We start from the raw sequence: 23,058 nt of genomic DNA, 5'->3' as shown, positions 1-23,058 counted from the left end.
TATTTGATACTTTATCTATTGGATATTTAATCTATATAAGGTAGTTATTTGATACTCGATCGATGCTAGGTCTATGTTTGAGATCTGAATTAGGTTTATATTTGATACTTGATCTATAAAGGTATCTATTTGATACTTGTCAATACTATGTCTATGTTTGGGCTGGATCTATATTAGGTCTATTTCTGATACTTAATCTATATAAGGTATCTATTTGATACTTGTCAATACTATGTCTATGTTTGGGGCTGGATCTATATTAGGTCTATTTCTGATACTTGATCTATATAAGGTATCTATTTGATACTTGTCAATACTATGTCTATGTTTGGGGCTGGATCTATGTTAGGTCTATTGTTGATATTGATCTATATAAGGTATCTATTTGATACTTGTCAATACTATGTCTATGTTTGGGGCTGGATCTATATTAGGTCTATTTCTGATGCTTGATCTATATAAGGTATATATTTGATACTTGTCAATACTAGGTCTTTGTTTGGGGCTGGATCTATATTAGGTCTATTGTTGATACTTGATCTGTATAAGGTATCTATTTGATACTTGTCAATACTAGGTCTATGTTTGGGACTGGACCAAGTTTATTTGTTACAGGGACTAAATACTACTCTGGATAAATTCCAAAGAATCAGATCAGATCGTTACATCCGATAACCGTTCAAGAAGAAGGATGTTGTCATTGGATTCGTCTCAACCGAATACTCGATATATTCGTTATGTCCAAGTTGAACGTAATGTTAAACCGGTGAAAACCCGTTCTACTCCAGTGAGCTAACAGTTCTTATAGCACATCGCACTAATCACAATACGTACTGCAGTACATTAGTACTGATACCAGAGACCTCATCGCCAAATGAACACCACACAAGATAACCCTATTTAACAAACCCGCAGACCTATCAAACATTATGGCCGAAATGTCACCACGCAGATCTAAACGTTTTACAGTGCAAATGCTTTTTTTACAACAGTTGTTAGAAGCAATGTACCAAAATGTGGATTTAGGATCGTGGGGGCAAATGAAGAGTGCTGTGTACACGCGGACTGATGAGGAGACCCTCCTCGGACTGTACAACGGCGGGCTATTAGTTAACGCTGATGTAAGCGGCTGGTCGCCCGTGTTAGCGATATGCGACGTTTGTTTTACCACAGGCTCGCTCTATGATTTAGCACATTTTGTCAAAGCTGACAGTTGTTGGTCCTTTAGACTCATCGCTTATACTAAATTATCCACAGGTTCTCCGGTAGGAATAGATGTATGTATGTACGTTTTTCTCTGCGATTCAATCAAAGAAATGGATACGGTGAGTACAACTTGCTCAGTGTCTCTCGAATGTAAACAACGAAGGTGGATTAAATTCTAGTGTACACAAGATGAAAACAATTTTTATTCGAGGAGCAAAATGACAGCACTCGTGAGGCTATATTATTTGCTGTAGACATTTTTCACTTTTATATCTCCAAGTTGCTTATCGTTTGAGCATTGGCCTGGCTCTTTTCCATGCTGATAAGTCAGGGTATCTTTTTACCTCTTTCAGTCGACCCCTTATGCCATGCGCACGCGACTGGGATTCCATAGCAGACGACACACAGCGGATGTGTACTGAGAAAGTGAACTGGCTACAAGTCTTCAAGGATTGAAACGGGCGCAGGAGTTATGAAATTTGCTGTGAGCATTGGATGTGAGAAAAAGATCTGGGAGAGATTTCTTTTGATGTAAACAAAGTGAATATATATTCTGTGTGTTCGAAATGTTATTGAATATGGACAGAAATTTATTTTTTCAAAGTGGTCACATAACGCCATGTGTTGACGAGACGATGGATGTCGGTGCTATGTAATATAGGGATTGATATCACTCGAGCAATGGGAAATGGTCGCTGGGAGTGAAAGCCCTGGCCAGCTTAGCAACGTGCTTCTCAAGGAAATATTGGAGTTGCCTAACTCTGTTTTATTTATTGGGAAAAGTGGATTGGTGCAATAAACGTGAATACTATAATTTATTCTTTGGGTGGATTATTACCTACCATCCCTGTGTGGAGTATGGGAGTTATAAGAAACACATATGAAGAGGAGTCGGACACAAGAAACCATGTGAAAGAGCTTTACAATAGTGATTGTATTATACCAATGGATAGTGTATACGACCGACTACAACCCCCACCCTCACCGTGCGGGTGTGGCACCAGGCCAACGCCAACTTGTGATAGAGAGTCTTCTCCGGCACGGAGCAATTCATGGTGAGTACGTTTTGGTTAAATATTCTTCTTGTCTTAGCGATTATTTATTCTTTCATTCCTCTATTTTGCCGTACGTTTTTCATTCATTTTTTTAAATTGAATTTTTAATCCAAATATTATTCTTTATTTAAGTTGTTGAATTTTGTATATGTTAATATGGGACATTGGTTATCGTTCCTATTTGCTTATCCATCACATATTATATTACAACCATGTTTTGTTATTTGTTCGTTTAAGCATTAATTCGCTCCATCACGTCGATGACAGTGACCTAGTCAGGTGAAATCTTACCCATGCGTCAGCCGCTAGTGCGGCAGTTATGACGAATTGGACATATTCACAGGCATACGCTTCGAAATGCTTATCGACAACAGCGTAGTCCATCTAGTTTATACACAGACTCGTATCAAATACACTAGTAATAGTTGTGACAGCTTAGACATATTTCCAGACGTACCGTTTAATAGTCAGGGAGTCGTATTTCATAGCCTACACATCAATAGCAGAGTGGTCGAGGCGTCCCATCGGCTGATTTAGTGTTAATTGCGTAGGGTAAGGCGTTTATTTCGCATGTTCTGTAGTTATTACAAAATATGCATCAAGATTATCATTATCAGTTGAGATTGCGTATAATGTATAGAAGCTCGACAACGGTCGGCTGGTCAGTATTCAGAGGGAAATATATATTAATTTCTATGGGGTAGGAGTATCACAATGAAGTTTGATAGGTGTTCTGCGTTACATGCCTATTTACATGTAATGTACATATTCATTACGGAGAAAAGCTTGTCAGTAGCAGGAACGTTCACCAACTTCGCATCAATACCACACAGAGAAAATGCTGATGTCATGATTATAACAAACTCTAAACACCATATGCATACATTTACACCCGCACCGCAGATCGGTTTTCGTATTGCATACACAGCCTTGTCAATAGCAGAGATGTTGAGGCATTTCATCGGCACATCCCATGTTAATTACACGGGGATAAGTGTTGTTAGCATCGAGTCGTACAGATAGGTTAAACATGCTGCTCACTGTGATTGCTCGCTGGAGAGATCTGTTTTGTACATCATCGCCTGGTAATGCAGTAAACTGTCACAATGCACTCTCATCGGGCCGGGTTCAAAGGATGAGCAGTACGTGTATGCCAAGTGGAGAGGCATATTTCACCCCGTTATGCGAGTGTGGCGCGAACCACGGCCTCTCTAGCATCAAGGCGGTTGTCACTTTCATATTTACCATGTACTTGTCATTACGTCAAGATCGCTTTGTAGAGCGCGACCCGGAGATGGGGAATATTGTATAAGGTATGCTTTTGCAAGACAACCGATACAAAAGGTTTTGCGCCGTAGATCGCTGTGGTTATAACATTACATGTAGTTAAGGCGCGAGATCTGTGAGTGAATGAGCGCGTTTATCTCGACCAGCCAAACCGGTGGCTGAAGTCATGAGCAACGCAGTCAGGCAAGTCATCGAGCCGTACGCCTGGCCGCCATACAAACATGAGCTATCATGTTGGGAATATGTTCTGATCCAGAGTTTCCGTGGGGTCTGTAAGCTTGTTTGTACATTTTGATATATACTTTTTAACGAGAGCAAAGTCCTGTCATTGACACGCCATCCTCTGATCGACGTGAGACTGTAGTTACCATTACCCTTATATTTTTACACACGGGTGATATTTACTTTCCACATATATCTCAAACGAAGAAAATAACCTTTGTAAATATAATTTAAAGCTTTCTCTTTAAACACGTAGATCCTCTACTGAACAGTTCAATCAAAAGTAAGTTACGCAGTGCGTGATTTGATAACGTGAGTATATGTAACAGGTACTGTTATTGACATGATCAGTGCTTTAAAAGCTCAGTACTGCGTAAGTGTTTGACATTCCGCTTTGAGTATTTGCAGTTTTTCTCAGAGATCTGAAGTCGGCATACTTATAACACATAAACATAACAAAGTGTTTTGCTGGAACACTAATAACCACTCGACGTCAAGAGGTCAATTTGAAGGAATAGCGTACGTACTCGGAAATCATGCCTCTTTTACACACGGTTTCTTATGCTAATTGTGATGTTTAAAGGTTTGGTGTATTAACGCGTTGCGACCGAGTTGATAACAAGTCTGTATTTCCTTCTGTAGTCATAGGGAGTGGCACGGGGAGGTTTATAGAAAAATATTTAAAAGTTGCACGAGTTGATAGAAATTAGTCATTTATTAATGTTGTCAATATGCTGCATATGACATTACCATTATCCAAAATGGCCGTATGTAATGTTGAATCCATACAGCAAAACCTCGTTAATCGCATTTATCTTTATTTTAGGTTTTTGTGAGCCGCATTGAACAGTATTTCTGTTCTAGCGCGTCAGTTTGACGTGGACGGAAAGCGCGAAGTCATACGGGACCTAACCTTAGATCATTGAAAGAAAAAATACATTTTACACTTGTCCTTAGACTTATAATCAGACACCTAACCATGGTAACAGTTTTATTGGAAAACAGTCCGGATAAATAAGGTCTCGATGTAAAGTGAAACCTCATTAGAAGGAACCCTCTGTCTTACGGATGATGACTGAAGGGAACACCTCAACATGGACACACTGACAGTATTCCGTATTTATGAATCGTTAATTGTCCGGATTAACAAATCTTCAGATTAACGATTCGTAATAACGGATTAATTTCAGCTTAACTCCGGATTAACGGGATTTCACTGATTAGACAAACGAGGTCAACAATCGCACTTAAAAACTCACTCACGCTCCATTTTCTAAGAACATAATGCGTCATGTGAGAAAATACGAATATCTAAATCCATTAGACGTGTATAGCAGGTTAGCCATTACCCAAGTCACACTGACAATGTTAACAAGTGATGTTAGTATTTACGTGAACAAGAAGAACAGCTACTCCAGTTTGGTAAAGAAAAGAACAGGTGAACGAAGGTCTTTATTTCCCCATCTTGTTTATTGATTACAATACTCCATGACGTTTCAGAAAGAGTTATTAAGACAACATTGCGATAGCTGAGAACTTAAACATTGTTTAACTGATACCACGTCAGAGATGGCCGCGTATATCATGTTTTATGCTTTATCCACCTAGCACGTGTCACAATTTAGCGGCACCATCGTACGTTGCTCGGTTTGAAACGTAAATCTTTCACAAACACCTTCTCAAACCGAAGATACATTTTCAAAAGAGGACGCCCCCATCGTAGATGAGGTAACTGCTAGAACGGCTACAGCGACCGCGTGTTTGCGTGTATTTAGACCGCGAGGCATCCGGCCAGACGGTACGAAACTCTACACAATTGTTATCGAACAAATGATAAGTACTCGTCATCTAAATATGATATGCCATTTGAAAGGGTTATTAGCACGAGGCCTCTGTATTCTCGTGGGTGAGCGAGGTACGGGGAGGCGAGGGAACGACAGTGTGGAGTTCAGGGGAGTAGTTTCGCTTGTTATACGGTGTGTTTGTATGTAGGCTATCTGGGTTGGTCTGTTGTTTTCGACTTAACACCCACTTAAACTATGTTTTGGGAGTGATAGAGGAAAATGAATTTGATTGCGAGTTGAATACAGTGAAATCTCTATAGCTCTAGGTGATTTGGTTGATTTCAGTGAACTCTTGAATCGAGTAATCCGCTGTTCGAGACAACCGGAGTGTCGAAATAAGACAAAAGTGATGATATTCTGGAGTTATACAGAATGTATAAGTTGATTCATACAACTTTCAGTGGAAACTCGTTAACTCGAAGTCCAACAACCATCGACAATATCTCGAGTTATCCGTTGTTAAGAGTTTACTATAAAGTTAAATCGACAAAAAACGATATACCGAGTAAATTTAATTCAAGTTTTCATTATAGTGTTTTCAGTGGCTAGAATATTGCGTGAACCAGACACACGGATATAGGACTCATCACGTCTATCTAATAGAATCTCAGCAAGCTGGAGGAATTTAGACGCCTCGTGGACGTCGTTCTTAGCATGCAAGACGGATTCTGAAATAAAACAAATCACATGTAAGATTCCGGCGTAGAATAGGTCTTCAGCAACCCGTGCTTGCTATAAAAAGCGACTATGCTTGTAGTAAGAGGCGACTTAAGGGATCGTGTGGTCAGGCTCGCTGACTTGGTTGATGCATGTCATCGTATCCAAATTGCGTGGATCGATGCTCATGATGTCAACCACTGGATTGTCTGGTTCAGACTCGATTATTTACAAACCGCCGTCATATAGCTGATATTGCTGAGTGCGGCGTTAAACAACAAACAAACAAAACAAAGTTAAATGGACATGGTCAGAAAGCGGACTTGTAAACAGAAAACCAAAAGCCAATGTGGAATGTTCCATGACACACATTTAGGGGTAGCAGTTCGCGGACCTTTCAAATAAATGACTCAACTTTCAATATTTCAATGACTTAAATTTCAACTCAATATTCCCATCGTCCCACGATACACCATTACCAGTCCCCATGTGGAGTCTGGGTCATACTAAGTCGTTAGAGCCGATTCAAGAGGTTTAGGTGTCTACAATGTATGGTTGCGTGTCATCGTGCCCCGACTGTGTGGATCCCTGCTCGTTCACTGTCAACCATTGGTTTGTCTGATCCAGCCTCGAGTATTTACAGACCGATGTGATAAAGCGGGTATATTGCCAAGTTGCGTTTGAAAAAATATTTCAGTCATTCCCTTATATAAAAAAGTCTTCTATCAAATGTATGAGAGGACATAGGTGACCAAATAGTCTAAGGCGAGGTAATTCGTTTTGCAGAGTTGCGTCCACTAGGCGTGCCAGGATCCTGTGAGCATGGGTTCGAAACCTAGTCGGTTTAGTTTTAATCCTGGCTATACGTAGATAATGACCTCAAAAGATTTGTGAATGCAATATTTAAAAACAAAAGGTAGTTCTGTTTGATGAATCGTTAACAGAATATGAAAAGTCTTCTTTGAAGTAATTCTTAATTCATTTATATCCATGAAGAGCTAACATTGATCTTATCTAGTGTTGTGGGAATTAAAATACGAAATAGTGAATGATATACTTGATCGATTTTGAATTCATTAAATGTTATCATTTAAGCTGAAGATAAGTAGACGGTTCGTGTATCGTGGATACCAAACTGGCATCACTAGGGCCCCAGGCCCCTCGTCTGGTACAGTGCATGAACAGACTGTAATCGTCAATACTACAATAAATTTTCTTTTAATTGCACTTTTGTAGTATCAGTGCTATGAATATTTAATACCTTTGTGTAGTTCTACTGCCGGGTCCATGACGACATGGGAGGATATGGAGACAAGATTTATGACAGACAGCTCATTAAATTCAATTTGGCACAAATAAAGTACCTTAATAGGATCGGTTGATTACGCCTTCAAATAATCACTGATTTATGACGCAGTAATTAGACGGCGCCTAGGGCTGTTGCGAACGTACTCTTAGAGTGGTCAGCGATTGCGAGATACAACCTTGATATAACTTCAGATGTGGGTGAGTTGGGTATTAAGCAGATTTGAACAGCCTTTTATTTATCTCACGGTGTGTCAGATTATCGGGGGGGGGGGGTACCCAAAGTGACGCTGGCAGTAGATCCACGAGCACGGACATAGTTCTGATACACGTTTTGGGTCATTATCGGGATTCGAACCCACGAGGAGCAGGCGTTGGTGAGACCAAGGTGCTTCAGATCACTATGCCTTTCCTGTACTGCAGGAGTCAATGAGTGTGAAGTGTTTACGCCGCATTTAGCAACATTCCTGCTCTGGCGCGGCAGGGGACACCAGAAATGAACCTCACACATTTCACCCATTTGCGGAATCAAACCCAGGTCTATGATATGACGAGAAAATGCTTAAACCTCAAGGCTACCCTGCGCTCTTAACTGTAAAAAAGAACGCAGAGATACCCAGTTAACTGTATACTAAAATATTATTAACGCTTATGTTTTAGCTAACAGTAATTTAAAGAATGTTGTTTTTCACGATGAACTCCCATAAGCGACTGTTATCCCACCCAGTGTTATCAGTATATATAACAGTGTAAGTTAGAACATCCCTTATCGACAAGAGAGGCTCACTATATCGAGGCTCTCGTTAGCCATATAATTATACCGTCACGGTTCTCGCTTCTTTCATCAAGGTCAACGTACACAGATTTATGTACTATTGTATTTCAACACTTTGGTTGTTCCGGCGCACTGACCATAAATACAATCACAAATAGGTCAGTAGTGCAGGTCGATGAGGATGTTTTGCAAGTGCAAGCCCCATTTACATTGTGTACGATAAGTAAACGCGTCAAATGTAGCAGACCTGCTCCGCAAACCGGATTCTTTGCCAACTTTTTTTAATAATCTAATCAGGTAATTCAAATTGTCACTCTTATACTGATAATAATCGCAATGAGGCTATTTTCAATTTTCATTTACAGAATCTTTGAAACTGTTTTTTTAAACACATTCGTGTATACAAGTATAAGGAAGTGAATCCCTATCTGTTTGGGAAGTTTCTCCATGAACAAAATGAACGTTGTAGATTTCTGTTCAGTTGTCACTGAAAGACAACGAGCTAGTGGATATCCTTGTAGGACACAAGGCTGAAAGATACGAATCTCTTTTACGTCGCGGAAAACAACAGCCTTTATTCGCCATGCCTTTTACAGCTCTTTCGCAAAACATAACATATATCCAATTACTTACAGAAAGGCACATACAGTTAACACAACAAAAAAGGTATGAATTGACAAATATCCTTATGTGGCTTTTCCACATGCTGTTAAAGAGGTTTGGAGACGTTTATGACATGATACTTTCACGACAAAAGCTTGTGTTGGTGGTCTATCTGCACTGCATGCGACGTAACCCTGCGAAGGGTTCATTAATGCAGAATATGTCGATCCACAGTTTTAACAAGAGCGACAAAGATATGTTACGTTACATGTTAACATCAATCAACCTGGCTACTTGTTGCGCGGCATGTTTTGTAGACAGCCGCTGCAATGTGTTATTCTTTACCCAAGGACGTATGAATTACGTAGCTGCCCCTTTAAGAAGGCAAATAAGAAATGTATCAAGATATGCATTTGACAGTGCCCGATAACCAAAGACATTACAGCTGAGAGCGGGGCCACCTGGCGACTAACCAGGGCCTGTAACCCCCATACGGGAATTGTTAAACGTCAGGCAAGCATCACCTGTGGGATTTATTAGATGAAGTGCGCATTATTCATCTATATGCATGAAATGGGAGGGTAGCACCGAGGCTCTGATTTCCATGTTAAACCTAACGTTTCTCAAATAGTGTATGTAAAACAGACCTGTACAATGTTTGTCCCCTGAGATGTGTAGATAACATTAAGCAAGCACGATGAGTAATTCCGTATCGAACACGACGCCATGAGTTAGCATTGTGAGAGGTTTTAGAGTCTCTGGTAAGATTTAAACAAATGTAACTGAGTCTATTTTTATGATGGATGAATTTGGGTGCTACTGTTTTTCCGATATTATGACATACTCGCGTAGAACTGATCGAAACGGAGACACGGACCATTTGTGCAACTCAACCTTGGTGTTACGCCTATCGTAAGCTGTTCAAGAATACAAGAAGCAGTACACTCAGTTGTCTCTCGGAATGGAGCCATATTGAGTGAATGAAATTTTACAGCTGCATACGCAGACTGGCTGCTTGGGCTCTGAAAGTCGAGAAGCGATGAACCCCTTACAACATGATGCAGTGTCATTGATACCATAGCATATCTTAGGAGCGATGGCTTTCTGTGTACACTTTCAGAAAGAAAGATAAATGCATGCAAGGAATTACCCAGAGTTATCTGAGTGACCAATGAATCAGAATCTATTTGTGTCTGTGCAAGGAGTGGGTGTGTGGAAGTGATTGTTATTTTACGTCGTACATTTACGTTTTAAGACGGCCTTTTAGTAATCGAATATGGCAAGCAAGAACTCCTGGTTTACTAAACATGCGTTCTGGGTATGGTTTTACGCCGCTTTTAGAATATTTCAGCAATATCACGGCGGGGACACCAGAAATGAGCTTCACAAATTGTACCCATGTGGCGAATCGAACCCGGGCCATCGGCCTGACGAGCGATCGCTTTTACCACTTGGCGTACGATGACACAATATCAGCAAGGTCACCCATTGTATAAACCTGGTGCCGAATGCTTTACGAACCAATTACAATGGGGATCTTGTTCAAGTTCCACAAAGCAATCGTAGCACTACGACAGTCGTAATTCACATTATTTAGGACACTGGTTCTAACAATTCTAAGCATTAGGCACTAGTGTCCTATCCTAGTATAAGATTATACCGGTTACGTATGGTGCGTGGTTGAGTATCCAGTGCAATTCCTTGTTACGTCGAAGTTCAAGGTTCGATTCCTCCATGTGTAAATATCGCGAGTAAGCGTCATCATTAAAACGAAGCAAGCTTTTTTTCAACACTATTCTAATATGAATTTGACTGTAGGATAGCCCAGTGACAATTGTGATTGCCGTTCCCGCCTGGTTCGATTCTTGAAATGCATTAGGGTGTAGAATCCGTGTATGTCAACACATATGCTTCCATGCACAGCAATTGCGGATCCTTAGTCGCCCAAGGCGCCACAATTCGCTGTGCAGAGTTGCGTCCCTTGGGCACACCAGAAACCTATGATCGAGGGTTCGAATCCTGGTTCGGCCCGATTAGGCTTCTAGGTTTGTCAGCACTATACCCGTGCTCGTGGGTTTCACCAAAGTGGTAAACGTCCCAGACCTGCATCACTTCGGGCTTTCCTCCCACATTAAGCTGACACAGATATACCAGGAATACTGTTCAAAACAGCGTTAAAACCCAGCACACTCACTTCATGTCTATAATAAGTGGTGACGTCAAACAGCTGGTGAGACATTCAGACCCAATCATCCCAAAGCCTTCTGTCTGAGCAGCTCAGTTCAAGAAACACTTCAACCTTTTCGAGAGTGCATGGTTTTCGTTGACAGAAACAACTTGGCCATAAGTATGATTACCAGAATACATAATGAGCTTGTTGCTTTAATGAAAATCTGAGCCTTGAGAACTTGAGGAACACTTCATGAGCAGAACATTGTCCCAGAGTAATGCGACCACTTCTATCTGTAAATAGACGCTGGCTCCTTTACCTAATAATCGCAAAATCTATCTCTGGCACGCTACAGAAATGAATATTTATTGCCTTACGACGGCATTTAAAACTACTAACTATCAGATTGAGAGTATATCATACTGGCCCCCGTCTGTTGTAGTCTCTGAAATCATTTTGTCAGAATGGTTGGGGCCAAGGGTCAAGGGCTGGTAGATTAACTCCCCTTGTAGGTTACTATAGTCGGTAGGTTGTAAGTCTCTTCTTAAGTAACTCAATCCACAGTGCAGGAGATAGGGCCTACCTTGTTAGCAGAAATTAATGAGTTTTTGTCATCCGGCGTTTTTTGTCGGTGTCTTCATTTCCTTTGAAGGCAGTCTCCCCGATGTGGACAATATGCTGTCCGTGATTTCATATCCTATAGATATGTTATAACGCAATACTTACGATCCCATAAGTTATGAACGACGTCACAAACTGAACCGAACTGGTCCGCACTTCAAACAAAAAACATTGGGACATGGCGCAAAGAGGAATTGTGGTTTATGTGGGTCAATTCAGGCATTAAAGATATCAACTCTAGTTAACAAAATGGTTGTTATAAGGAAAGCAACTCTAGTTGATAAAAAGGTGGTTATAAATATATCAACTCTAGTTAACAAAAAGGTGGTTATAAAGATATCAATTCAAGTTAACAAAATGGTTGTTATAAGGAAAGCAACTCTAGTTAACAAAAAAGGTGGTTGTAAATACAATAAACTACGGTTATAACGAACACGCTTATAACGAACTGACGGTTATGACAAACTTACTTTTTTGGTCCGGACTATTTGCTGTAGTTATGTTGTATATATGCTTAAAACGAACTACGGCTATAACGAACTAAGATTAGTAGTCCCTTTGAGTTTGTTATAACCGTAGTTTACTGTATATTAACTCTAGTTAACAAAATAAGGAAAGCAACCCTAGTTAACAAAAATGTGGTTATATAGTAATCAACACCAGTTAACAAAAAGGTGGTTATAAATATTTCAACTCAAGTTAACAAAATGGTTGTTATAAGGAAGGAAACTCTAGTTAACAAAAAGGTGGTTATATAGAAATCAACGCCAGTCAAAAAAAGGTGGTTATAAAGAAATCACCTCTAGTTAATAAAACGATGGTTATAAAGATATCAAATCTAGTTAACTCAAACTAAATGAAGCTAATACTCGGTTATAAAGAAATCAGCTGTTTTAAGAAGTTATAAAAGATCGAATAAAGTTAATAATTGATTAAAAAGAAATAAAACAACATGAAGCTAAAACGTCGGTTACTAAGACATCCATTCCACCAAATAGTTGGTTATAAATAAATGAACTCCACTGAATAGTCAGATACAGTCATATAGTGAGTGAATATTGTTTTACGCCGCTGTTAGGAATATTCCAGCAATATCACGGCGGGATATTCCAGCAATATCACAGAAATGGGCTTCCATGTACCTATGTTGGGAATCGAATCCGGGTCTTCGGCAGAACGAGCGAACACTTTAACCACTAGGCTATCCAACCGCCCCTACAATTAAATAGGTTCTAGCTTGATCATACGCGATTACATCGACAATGTGTGGTGAATACAGATCATTTCGGATGTTGTCGAAAATGAATAACCAAGCTGCGTTCTGTTATATACGTCCAACAACACTTACTGGGAATTTGTTACACCAAGATGCTGGTATACTGCGATATGATTTGCGCTTCGGGATCATTTTAGGCACCTTTGGTTTCTGATATAACGGTATAATGTGGACAGGCTTGAAGCCATCACGTTCTGAAATGTAAATATTTTGGACTAGAAACCATTAAGGGCGTACACAGTTGTTGTTGATATTTCTTTTTCAGATGATGCTTACGCTTTGACACATTGTCGCACTGCCAATATTTCTTTACAAGAGTAGGCAATGTACTGACTTGAGAAGAACGTTTTAACGTCATGTTAGGGATATGATTACCATTTGGTGTAACGATACAACTTCGGTGAACAGACTCATCGCCGACACTATTATACTTGTCATATTCTTCAATAGATGCTATCTAGTGTCTCTGTTTCTACTACCCCTTTGATGTCAGGGAGGAAGACAGTAACATGAGTGACCTTCCCAGGAGACTGAATCGTGGCCGTCCCGACTCAAGTACAACCCTTACATTGTTGTCTGTTATTTCCAGGGAATGGCTTAATGATTGGCTGATAGTTCTTTAATGCCGGGAACATATCTCTGGCAGACAGCTGACGCATTTCTTCGGTATCAAGGTGTTGCTGATAATCTACGCGATGGACAATATACCCTTTTTTCATGAAACTTGACATTTTAACAAGGTTCGTGATTAGCGATCGTTTCCCCGCGACAGATGTATAGATCTCCCACGTTCGGCTTCTACAGCTGCTTATCGTGGTGCCTACTTTAATGGTAGATTATCTGTTGGCTGAACACGTCTTTCACATCAAGGATGGTCATTATCGGTGTATCATTTTCAGAGTACTGGTTAAATGCCCACTTCATTACTCACTACAAGAAACGTTCCTTCTCACCTCAGTGAAAACAAAACGCTGCCATATACCATGGTATTGTGTGCTTACCTACTTACCTTGATACACATAATCAACATTACGTAGTTGAGCATTTATTCAATTCACTGACATTTACCCACCCTCTTATACAAACAAAATCAGTCAGTGCATTACGAAACATTCTATAGACCTCTTTGTTTTTTTCCTCGTATACAGACAATATCAGTTGATGCATTACTAAATATTACGTAACAATGCATGACATTGTATTACTATGGACTATATTGCCCTATCCCTCCTATGCAGACAAGATCAGTTGATGCATCACTGAATATTACGTAGCAATGCATGACATTGTATTACTATGGACTATATTGCCCTATTCCTCCTATGCAGACAAGATCACTTGATGCATTACTGAATATTACGTAGCAATGCATGACATTGTATTACTATGGACTATATTGCCCTATCCCATGGACTATATTGCCCTATCCTTCCTATGCAGACAAGATCAGTTGATGCATTACTAAATATTACGTAGCAATGCATGACATTGTATTACTATGGACTATATTGCCCTATCCCATGGACTATATTGCCCTATCCTTCCTATGCAGACAAGATCAGTTGATGCATTACTAAATATAACGTAACAATGAATGGCATTGTATTACTATGGACTATATTGCCCTATCCCATGGACTATATTGCCCTATCCTTCCTATGCAGACAAGATCAGTTGATGCATTACTAAATATTACGTAGCAATGCATGACATTGTATTACTATGGACTATATTGCCCTATCCCATGGACTATATTGCCCTATCCTTCCTATGCAGACAAGATCAGTTGATGCATTACTAAATATAACGTAACAATGAATGGCATTGTATTACTATGGACTATATTGCCCTATCCCATGGACTATATTGCCCTATCCTTCCTATGCAGACAAGATCAGTTGATGCATTACTAAATATTACGTAGCAATGCATGACATTGTATTACTATGGACTATATTGCCCTATCCCATGGACTATATTGCCCTATCCTTCCTATGCAGACAAGATCAGTTGATGCATTACTAAATATAACGTAACAATGAATGGCATTGTATTACTATGGACTATATTGCCCTATCCCTCCTATGCAGACAAGATCAGTTGATGCATTACTAAATATTACGTAACAATGAATGACATTGTATTACTATGGACTATATTGCCCTATCTCTCCTATGCAGACAATATCAGTTGATGCATTGCCAAATATTAAGTAACAATGCATGACATTGTATTACTATCGACTATATTGCCCTATCCCATGGACTATATTGCCCTATCCTTCCTATGCAGACAAGATCAGTTGATGCATTACTAAATATTACGTAGCAATGCATGACATTGTATTACTATGGACTATATTGCCCTATCCCATGAACTATATTGCCCTATCCTTCCTATGCAGACAAGATTAGTTGATGCATTACTAAATATTACGTAGCAATGCATGACATTGTATTACTATGGACTATATTGCCCTATCCCATGAACTATATTGCCCTATCCTTCCTATGCAGACAAGATTAGTTGATGCATTACTAAATATTACGTAGCAATGCATGACATTGTATCACTATGGACTATATTGCCCTATCCTTCCTATGCAGACAAGATCAGTTGATGCATTACTAAATATTACGTAGCAATGCATGACATTGTATTACTATGGACTATATTGCCCTATCCCTCCTATGCAGACACACCAGGCGATGCATTACACATTATACTTTCAAAAAATAAAAAAATAAATAAGTGGTAACAGTAGTTTCAAAAGTATATTTTGTGGAAACTGTGGATGGGTATAGTCTACATGCTCGTTGTGCTGATTAAGCCAGTCACAAAAAATGTTTTAATTGTCCTCGATAGAGTTAATATCGATGAACTTTCACTTTTGTATTATTCGTTTTCTTGGGAAACTGAAAGCAGTTTTCACGTGCAACTCATGGGATTTAGCACTTGTCGTTTTCACAAATCACTCAGCTAACGAAGTGAATTTTGAAAATCGTCACGCCAATGCTCAATAATAATGTGAGAAATGATGCTGTTATTGGACTTCAAGATGGTGAATCAAAAGCATCAGTAGTAGTTTCACGACTTTGGGCTCAGTAGTTTACGTCACATATCTGCAAAGACTGTCTGTAACATAACCGATTACGACCTGCCAGAATCCCAAACGAGACGGCCTTCCGTTGACGTTATTTGACCTCAGCGTAACCGGCTTCAGCGGCTGAAGCAGTGTCGATTACATCATCAGTGGCTTCCCCAGCGACGGCATAGAGTTTGGTTAGTGACGAATCTCGTTTCCTTCTTAAAAGGGGAGATGGGCGGATCCGTATGTATCGGCGACGGAATGAGAGTTATGCCGGATGTTGCATTAAGGAAGTCGACAGATTCGGTGGAGGAAGTGTCATGATGTGGGTAGCCATCTCTTATGGGCGAACAACAGATCGTATTCATGTCTTGGGCAACTTAACAGGTGTATGTTACCGTTGACCCTGCAAGCACCAGTCGCCATGTTTCGGCATGACAATGTTTATACCACACAGAACTAGTGAGTACGGATGTCCCGAGACTTTAGAATATGAACGTACTGCCGTGTTCGTCAAGGTCACCGGATCTCAACCCAATTGAGCACCTGTGGTATGAGCTTGTCAGACGTTCACGTTAACGTCAACCTCCGAATTTGCTCTTCATGAATATACCATTCCTCAAGGTCGTTAGCATGCAAGGCGTCATGTTTCCTGGGTAAGAGGTGTCGTGCAGTCATTCAGACAAAACCCTTTCCATATTCATAATAAATATCTGCCATAAGTAGAGTCAATTGTACGAGTCCGACTATAGCATAAGCATGTGATTATGAATCACTATCAATTATTTATGATACCAAGTGTTCGCGGAAATATAATCTTAACTATTCATGTACATGCATATTCACGGGTCTAGTGCTGTGTGGTCAGTTTTCAGTGATGTGAGGTTGAAAGTTATCTTGTTTTGTCCACTTCTGATTTGTTTGTGGAGCTGGCAAACCATGACTCATTATTGGGTTGATAGGATTCGAACAATCGATCACAGGGCCCTGTCGTCCTGGGATCCAAATCAAGGTTACAACATTCTAGGCCTATGTAGAGTTCATTTGCCTCAGTGATATAAATGATGTAATTTCCTATTTGGGCTTGTACCATATGTTCCTGTGTCTTTCCTGTGAGGGGGGCACGGGTGGCCCAGTCGTCCAAGGCGCCGCGATTCGCTGTGCAGAGTTGCGTCCCTTGGGCACGACAGAAACCTATGATTGTGGGTTCGAATCCCGGTTCGCCCCAATTATGTTTCTAGGTTTGTCAGCACCATACCCGTGCTCGTGGGTTTCACCGAAGTGGTAAACGTCTGAGACCTGCATCACTTCGGGCTTTCCTCCCACATTAAGCTGAAACGCCGTGATATAACTGTAATAATGTTAAAAGCGGCGTTAAACCCAACTCACTCACTCTTTCCTGTGAACAATCAACTTGCTTTTACATGGTGCAGGATACGCCCACCTTTCCGCGAACACCTGGTCTCATCGCTATTGATTCATAAACGCATGCTCATGATATAGTGGGAATCGTACGATGGACTCGGCTTTTAGCAGAAAGTGTTTATAAGTATGGACGTGTTTTTGTCGCTCTTGTCTACATTGTGTGATCAGGATGGGTGTCACCCCTCTCTGGATATTGAGGCGGTGCTTGTGTCATCGACCACAGCTTTGTCTGTGTCTAACAGGCAGTCATGAGGTACTTGTACATTGTTGCTTGCTACCCAATCTGTCCTCCGCTGATCAACCTATTTTCTAATTGTATTGCAACTACGCCATGACATATTTTTAAAAGAATATCGCATTTCATTGGCATTCGCTCAAACTGAACTAAATCGTACTTGACAGACATAAAAAAGGGAAAAACACGGACTGAGTGAAATTCAATCATCCGTTCATGGTCCTGAAAATGTTCAGAACAGCTGACAATAGGGGTATCGCAAACTTCAAGGTTATTGTGCGTAAACCAAAACTCAATTAAAAAAATGCAATAAGACACTCTGTCAATACCTTCTGTGTTTATTAATGCATGTATTTGTTTATATCTACAGAGGTGTTTATCTAAATGACGGGAGAAAGGCTCATACTGTAGTAGTGAGTGAGTGAGGTAATGCTTTACGTCACATCGACAATATTTCAGCCATATCGTGACGATATACTGTAGTAAAAACGACCCATATGTTTTTTTCAATGCATAGGTTTGTCATTAGCGTAAAAGCATTCCTGCATTCAAACATACAATGAGACTGTCATACAGTTTCAACTGCGTGTCGAGCGCAACGCATATTTTAGATTGTACCAGTTTGATACATTGGGTGATGAGTGAAATACCGACCTACGTCTCCATTGGCATCAGATGATAAAACAACCCCTCGACAAAGGCAATTTCGTGTGACTTATCGCCATGCGATAACACTGTCATCCTTAAACGCTGACGAAAGAAGACTATAGATCAACTGCAGAAGCAGTTATGATACAAGAAAGCTATAAAGATGTAGAGGTCCAAACGAAATCTTATCGCAAGGCTCAGTTTACCAACGCTACCTTACAGCTAATATGTTGCCTTTTGAAGTACAGACCTTTAGGCTGATCAATTTTATCGTAATACTCATTAGACAATCACGTGTTGAAAGATAAATCCACTGTGATACAAGCATTCCTCCTCTCTTAGACACCTCAAGGAGGATAGTTGGCCCCTTGAAAGATCAGTAGCTCAAGGATAATGCGGTTGGGAGGTATACCGCGTGCTTAGAATTAACTTTCAAAGGAATTAATCGCCAGACACACCATTCATACCCTATTGCTATTTAATATATACGTGATCATGATTAAGATGGGTCATGGAGACTCATTTATAAACATAACAGTGTGTGTATGTCATTGTTTTGAAAAACAGGTAATGGCACTGCAGTGAAGAGACAATTTGATAATCCGTCAACCATCATTTCGGCACTCAGCTCTTATTTCCATTAACAATACAACCACGCAACGAAAGGTGGTTATCATCGAAACATAATCACTGATCTAACTAAAAATGCACCTGTATCAGTTTTGTAATATTTCATGTCCGAATAAGAATAGTTTCTTCATCGTTATCATGTAGTTTTGTGACCGTAGACATGGCCCTGTAGTCGGGGTGACAGCAGAGAATTTACCGTCTCACAACAATGACATAATGTGTGTCAAACATGCTTGCTGCATGCATGACCCAAGGTCACCTAAATCTCCAGCCCTATGATGAGGGTATATCTCACAAACATGTAAATGAGTTTTGAACTGTCTTTTGATTTAAACTACCTCAGTATATGAAAACGTAATACTATACTAGAATTGCTGATTTAAACAACTTTCGAGTTGTGCATCAGATACGCAGTCGTCGGAAAATTCTTGTTTAATCGCAGTATTTAGATCAATAACGAAGGTTAAAACCATCTAGCGTTTCTGTCTTCTTGGGATTTGGAATGCCCCCTGCCTTTGGTTCGTCAGTGGAGATAATTTGGAATAAAGTCCTTCGAGATGTCCTTGTGAAACAACGAAGGGATATCAATGGTGTTTCTCTTTTTGATTCACCTTTAAAAAACAGTACACCTCACGAATAATATTACGTTGTCCTTTGACAACATATCTCCACGTCCTAACAGATTTTTCGCCTATACCGACATTGTAGGGTGATCTAGGGTCGTGTATGCAGCAAGCATGTTTGACACACATTATGTCATTGTTGTGACACTACTGTTACATGTCCTTTAACAAACAGATGTTGCAGCTATGAACTTATCTCATTTTGAAAAAAATGCATAAAACTCTTGGCTCTTTTGAAGTGATGGGTTAATTTGTTGTTTCGGGAGTACACAAATTTAATAAATTTGACAATGGGCTTGGAGGCCATGTCAACAGTCTGATACAAAGTTGAATCATAATTTGCTGGTTTAATGGTCTTGTCTTCCAAGCACAAAATGGACGGTTTGCTCTGGAATTTCCTTGTTGGGCATAGATTGAAAATAATGTGTCTAATGTGACGATGATGTGTTTCAGACCAACGACTCTATCTGTATACATGCCGTTAGCTGATCTAAAGTCCTTTAGCATTCTTATATATCTTTTACCAAAATTACCTTTTTCTTAAATTACTGTTTGGTACGACATTGCAATGCTATATCACCAAACATAACAAAACCATATTGTACCTTCAAGTCTCATTGACCCTAATACACCAGGACTCGTACAGGTGAACGATCTGCATGACAAAACCAACCATACCAGTTTCTGTTGTATCAGTGTCCTGTCACACACAATAGGCCTATCTGATGGCTATGGTTATCTTCGTATATCTGCTATGCTTTATTCTGTCCGTGTATTGTTTTACCCTGGCACTGCCATCCGCTAATCTGGCGTTGACAAGGGGAGACCACCTAGGCTTAACTCGTATCCAGCCAGTAACTGTACTCTGTAAATGTCATACGACACTGGGATTTCATGGGTGGCATAAAGGAGGGACGCCTTTGAAGTGATGACAGCTGCGTAAATTAGTCCTCTAGATTATTCAACGTTCCACGTCTGACGCTTCATAATTCAACACTTGTTGGGTGACAGTTGGTGTCCTTAGTTATATTCTTTTGGACGTCGGTCGTTCACTGAAGGCTTATGTTCGGCCAGAAACTGATACGCCGTTCAGAATCAGCTCTAACATATGTGAAACATTCACAGTGGAGTACTGTTATGTCGAACATCGGGTCTATATATAAACCTAGGGAACACAGAACATAATAGTTGGGGGAACATAGAACATTGAAAAAACGTTTCGGATCTGAAATCGACTTGATGAACATGTAACAGCAGAAAAAATGTTAGGGAAACGTTGTATAGAAACGTTATTTTTAAACTTTGCAATAAAAGAAAAATACGTGTTGAACCAAATTTTCTGTTGAGTTGATTATTCCAAACAGCGATACCAATCAGTTCAGCGTAAATTTAAAGGTACCAAAAAAGTATTCCCATAAAATACCGTATCATCCAATATGGATGACAGTTGAATTACTGACAAACTCTAAAGGTAAAGGCCAGTGCTGGTACATCAACAGCACTAATTACGTCTGATATATATATTGGTCAGCGGTTGCTATCGTGGCGCTAAGGCGATTCCGATAACTCTGCCGAACAGGTGTGGACGGAAGATATTCGTTTATGAGCTACACAAGGCAATTAACGATAACCCTAAGGTGAGACCTAGGCACGTGATATGGTCTGATAGGCAGCGCGGGGCACTAGAGGGACGTCACTGTCATTTCTTGTCTTACCGCCATCTTCAATTACGTCAATGGACGTCTCGGCGTTATCTCGAATGACACGAGATCTCGTTAGAAGCGCCCAGTTACGGTAAATATATATCAATGGTTCAGTATCCAAAGTGCATATTATGCAAAATATGCAATTACTATTGGAGATATTAAGGACATGTCAATGAGATAATACTTGAAGGAAACGTACTTAATACTGTATACGATCTTAGCAAACTGATTATCATACTGAATACATTGTGTACTCTAAGGAGGATTGTTGACAAAATGATTTATGTAGCAGGTCCATATTTGGCAGATATGTAGTTGTTTATTCATTTCTCAATCTTAATTCAAAGTATTGACACTTTGTTTTAGGGAGAGCATAGAAATTATGTCTATATAAAATGTGCTGTCAGCATTCATCACTGCAAGTGTCCTCTAAATCACTGCTCCGACCTTTTCTTGGTGTAAATACCCGGCATACCATATCATTATCAAGGCTTACAATCAGCGATAAGGTACGTTCTTGTCGTTTTGTTATAGAATGTCAACAAAGTATGTTTTTGTCTGAGCGTTTAACTGTTTTTTTTCTGATCGGCCATTCATCCCCAGTCCGTTTGTGTGACAATGCCTCACTGATATTGACAATAAATACACATGAGATAAGAAAACTTAAGAAAAAAGTCAAATAAACCTGACAAATTTGTTCGTGCTCACGAATGCGATGAACTCCTCGCTCGGTGTAAGATTTCTTCGCGAAGAATCCGTGTATTTATTTACCTCAAACATATCAGCGTCATTGTATATATTTACGGGGCAAGGTAAATCATCAGCCAATTTTCTGTCTGACATATCCTAATCATTCTTGTGTCAATCTCGAGGGCATTCACTCACCCGGAGCGGGCATGTTTTCACAGAGAATCCGAGTTCCCATCACACTTCTCCTTGTTTTTGGAAAAGTCTGACTGTGTGGGATTCAGTTCTGTTGTCGTGACGACATTTATTGCCGTCTTGGACAAACAACAACATATGGCTTTGCATGAAGGACATTCCTGTCAAGATCGTGGGAATGACCTTTATAGGTCAAGGCGACAAACGTGCGAGTTGCTGGCAAACCTGGCTATCGAGGCTAACATGCTAAGGCGTTTGTGACAATGCAGCAGAAATAGCTCCAGAGACAGATTCCGGACAGAAACAATTTCTTTTTTCTTCATCTCTGTATACATCAGCATTCATTGCACGTGATAATGTGAATTACAAACAGTTGCGGTCAAAGACCGTTATTCTCAGAAAGGTTTACATAGGAGGAAGAAGAACAATAAACCAACGACCGAGGCAATTTGTTGAACAGTCTGCAGTTAACGTAATCTTTATATTTCTCGCAGTATTCGTCACCTGCGGCAGACATTTTGAGAACAAGATGATATAGAAATTGTCCAGAAGGTCTTTGTAAATTACCCTTTGAGCGAGTTATCACCTGCTGGTAGTTTACCATGGAGCCCCGGGAGAGCTTGTATAGTTTATCTTTACTTTAAAGTGTATACGTGCGCACTAGCCCCTTCCACCAAAATGAGAATCTTCTTCATTTTCGGTTGGGTAGCCTAGTTGTTAAAGCGTTTGCTCGTCACGCTGAAGACACAGGTTCGATTTCCCAGATGGGTACAATGTGTGATGTCCATGTCTGGAGTCCC

The 23,058-nt window shown here is 40.0% G+C and overlaps 1 protein-coding gene and 1 long non-coding RNA gene across 4 annotated transcripts in view; one reads left to right on the top strand and one right to left on the bottom strand.

Annotated features, from left to right (window-relative positions):
* LOC139449813 (uncharacterized) overlaps positions 1-23,058 on the top strand; it is a 139,019-nt gene that overhangs the window by 72,936 nt on the left and 43,025 nt on the right. For all 3 annotated transcript variants that reach the window (XM_071231352.1, XM_071231350.1, XM_071231351.1), the window contains exon 2: positions 1,560-2,261. In XM_071231352.1, the coding sequence (XP_071087453.1) occupies positions 2,065-2,261 (197 nt within the window). In that variant the 5' untranslated portion in view covers positions 1,560-2,064. The remainder of the gene's footprint in view (positions 1-1,559; positions 2,262-23,058) is intronic.
* LOC139449814 (uncharacterized) overlaps positions 1-23,058 on the bottom strand; it is a 99,886-nt gene that overhangs the window by 61,548 nt on the left and 15,280 nt on the right. The gene's annotated exons all lie outside the window — the stretch shown is intronic.

This window comes from Haliotis cracherodii, unplaced genomic scaffold (assembly GCF_022045235.1).
Source record: "Haliotis cracherodii isolate W230 unplaced genomic scaffold, xgHalCrac1.p SCAF_8, whole genome shotgun sequence".
NCBI classification, from domain to species: domain Eukaryota; kingdom Metazoa; phylum Mollusca; class Gastropoda; order Lepetellida; family Haliotidae; genus Haliotis; species Haliotis cracherodii.
This window is presented reverse-complemented; position numbering and strand designations above follow the sequence as displayed.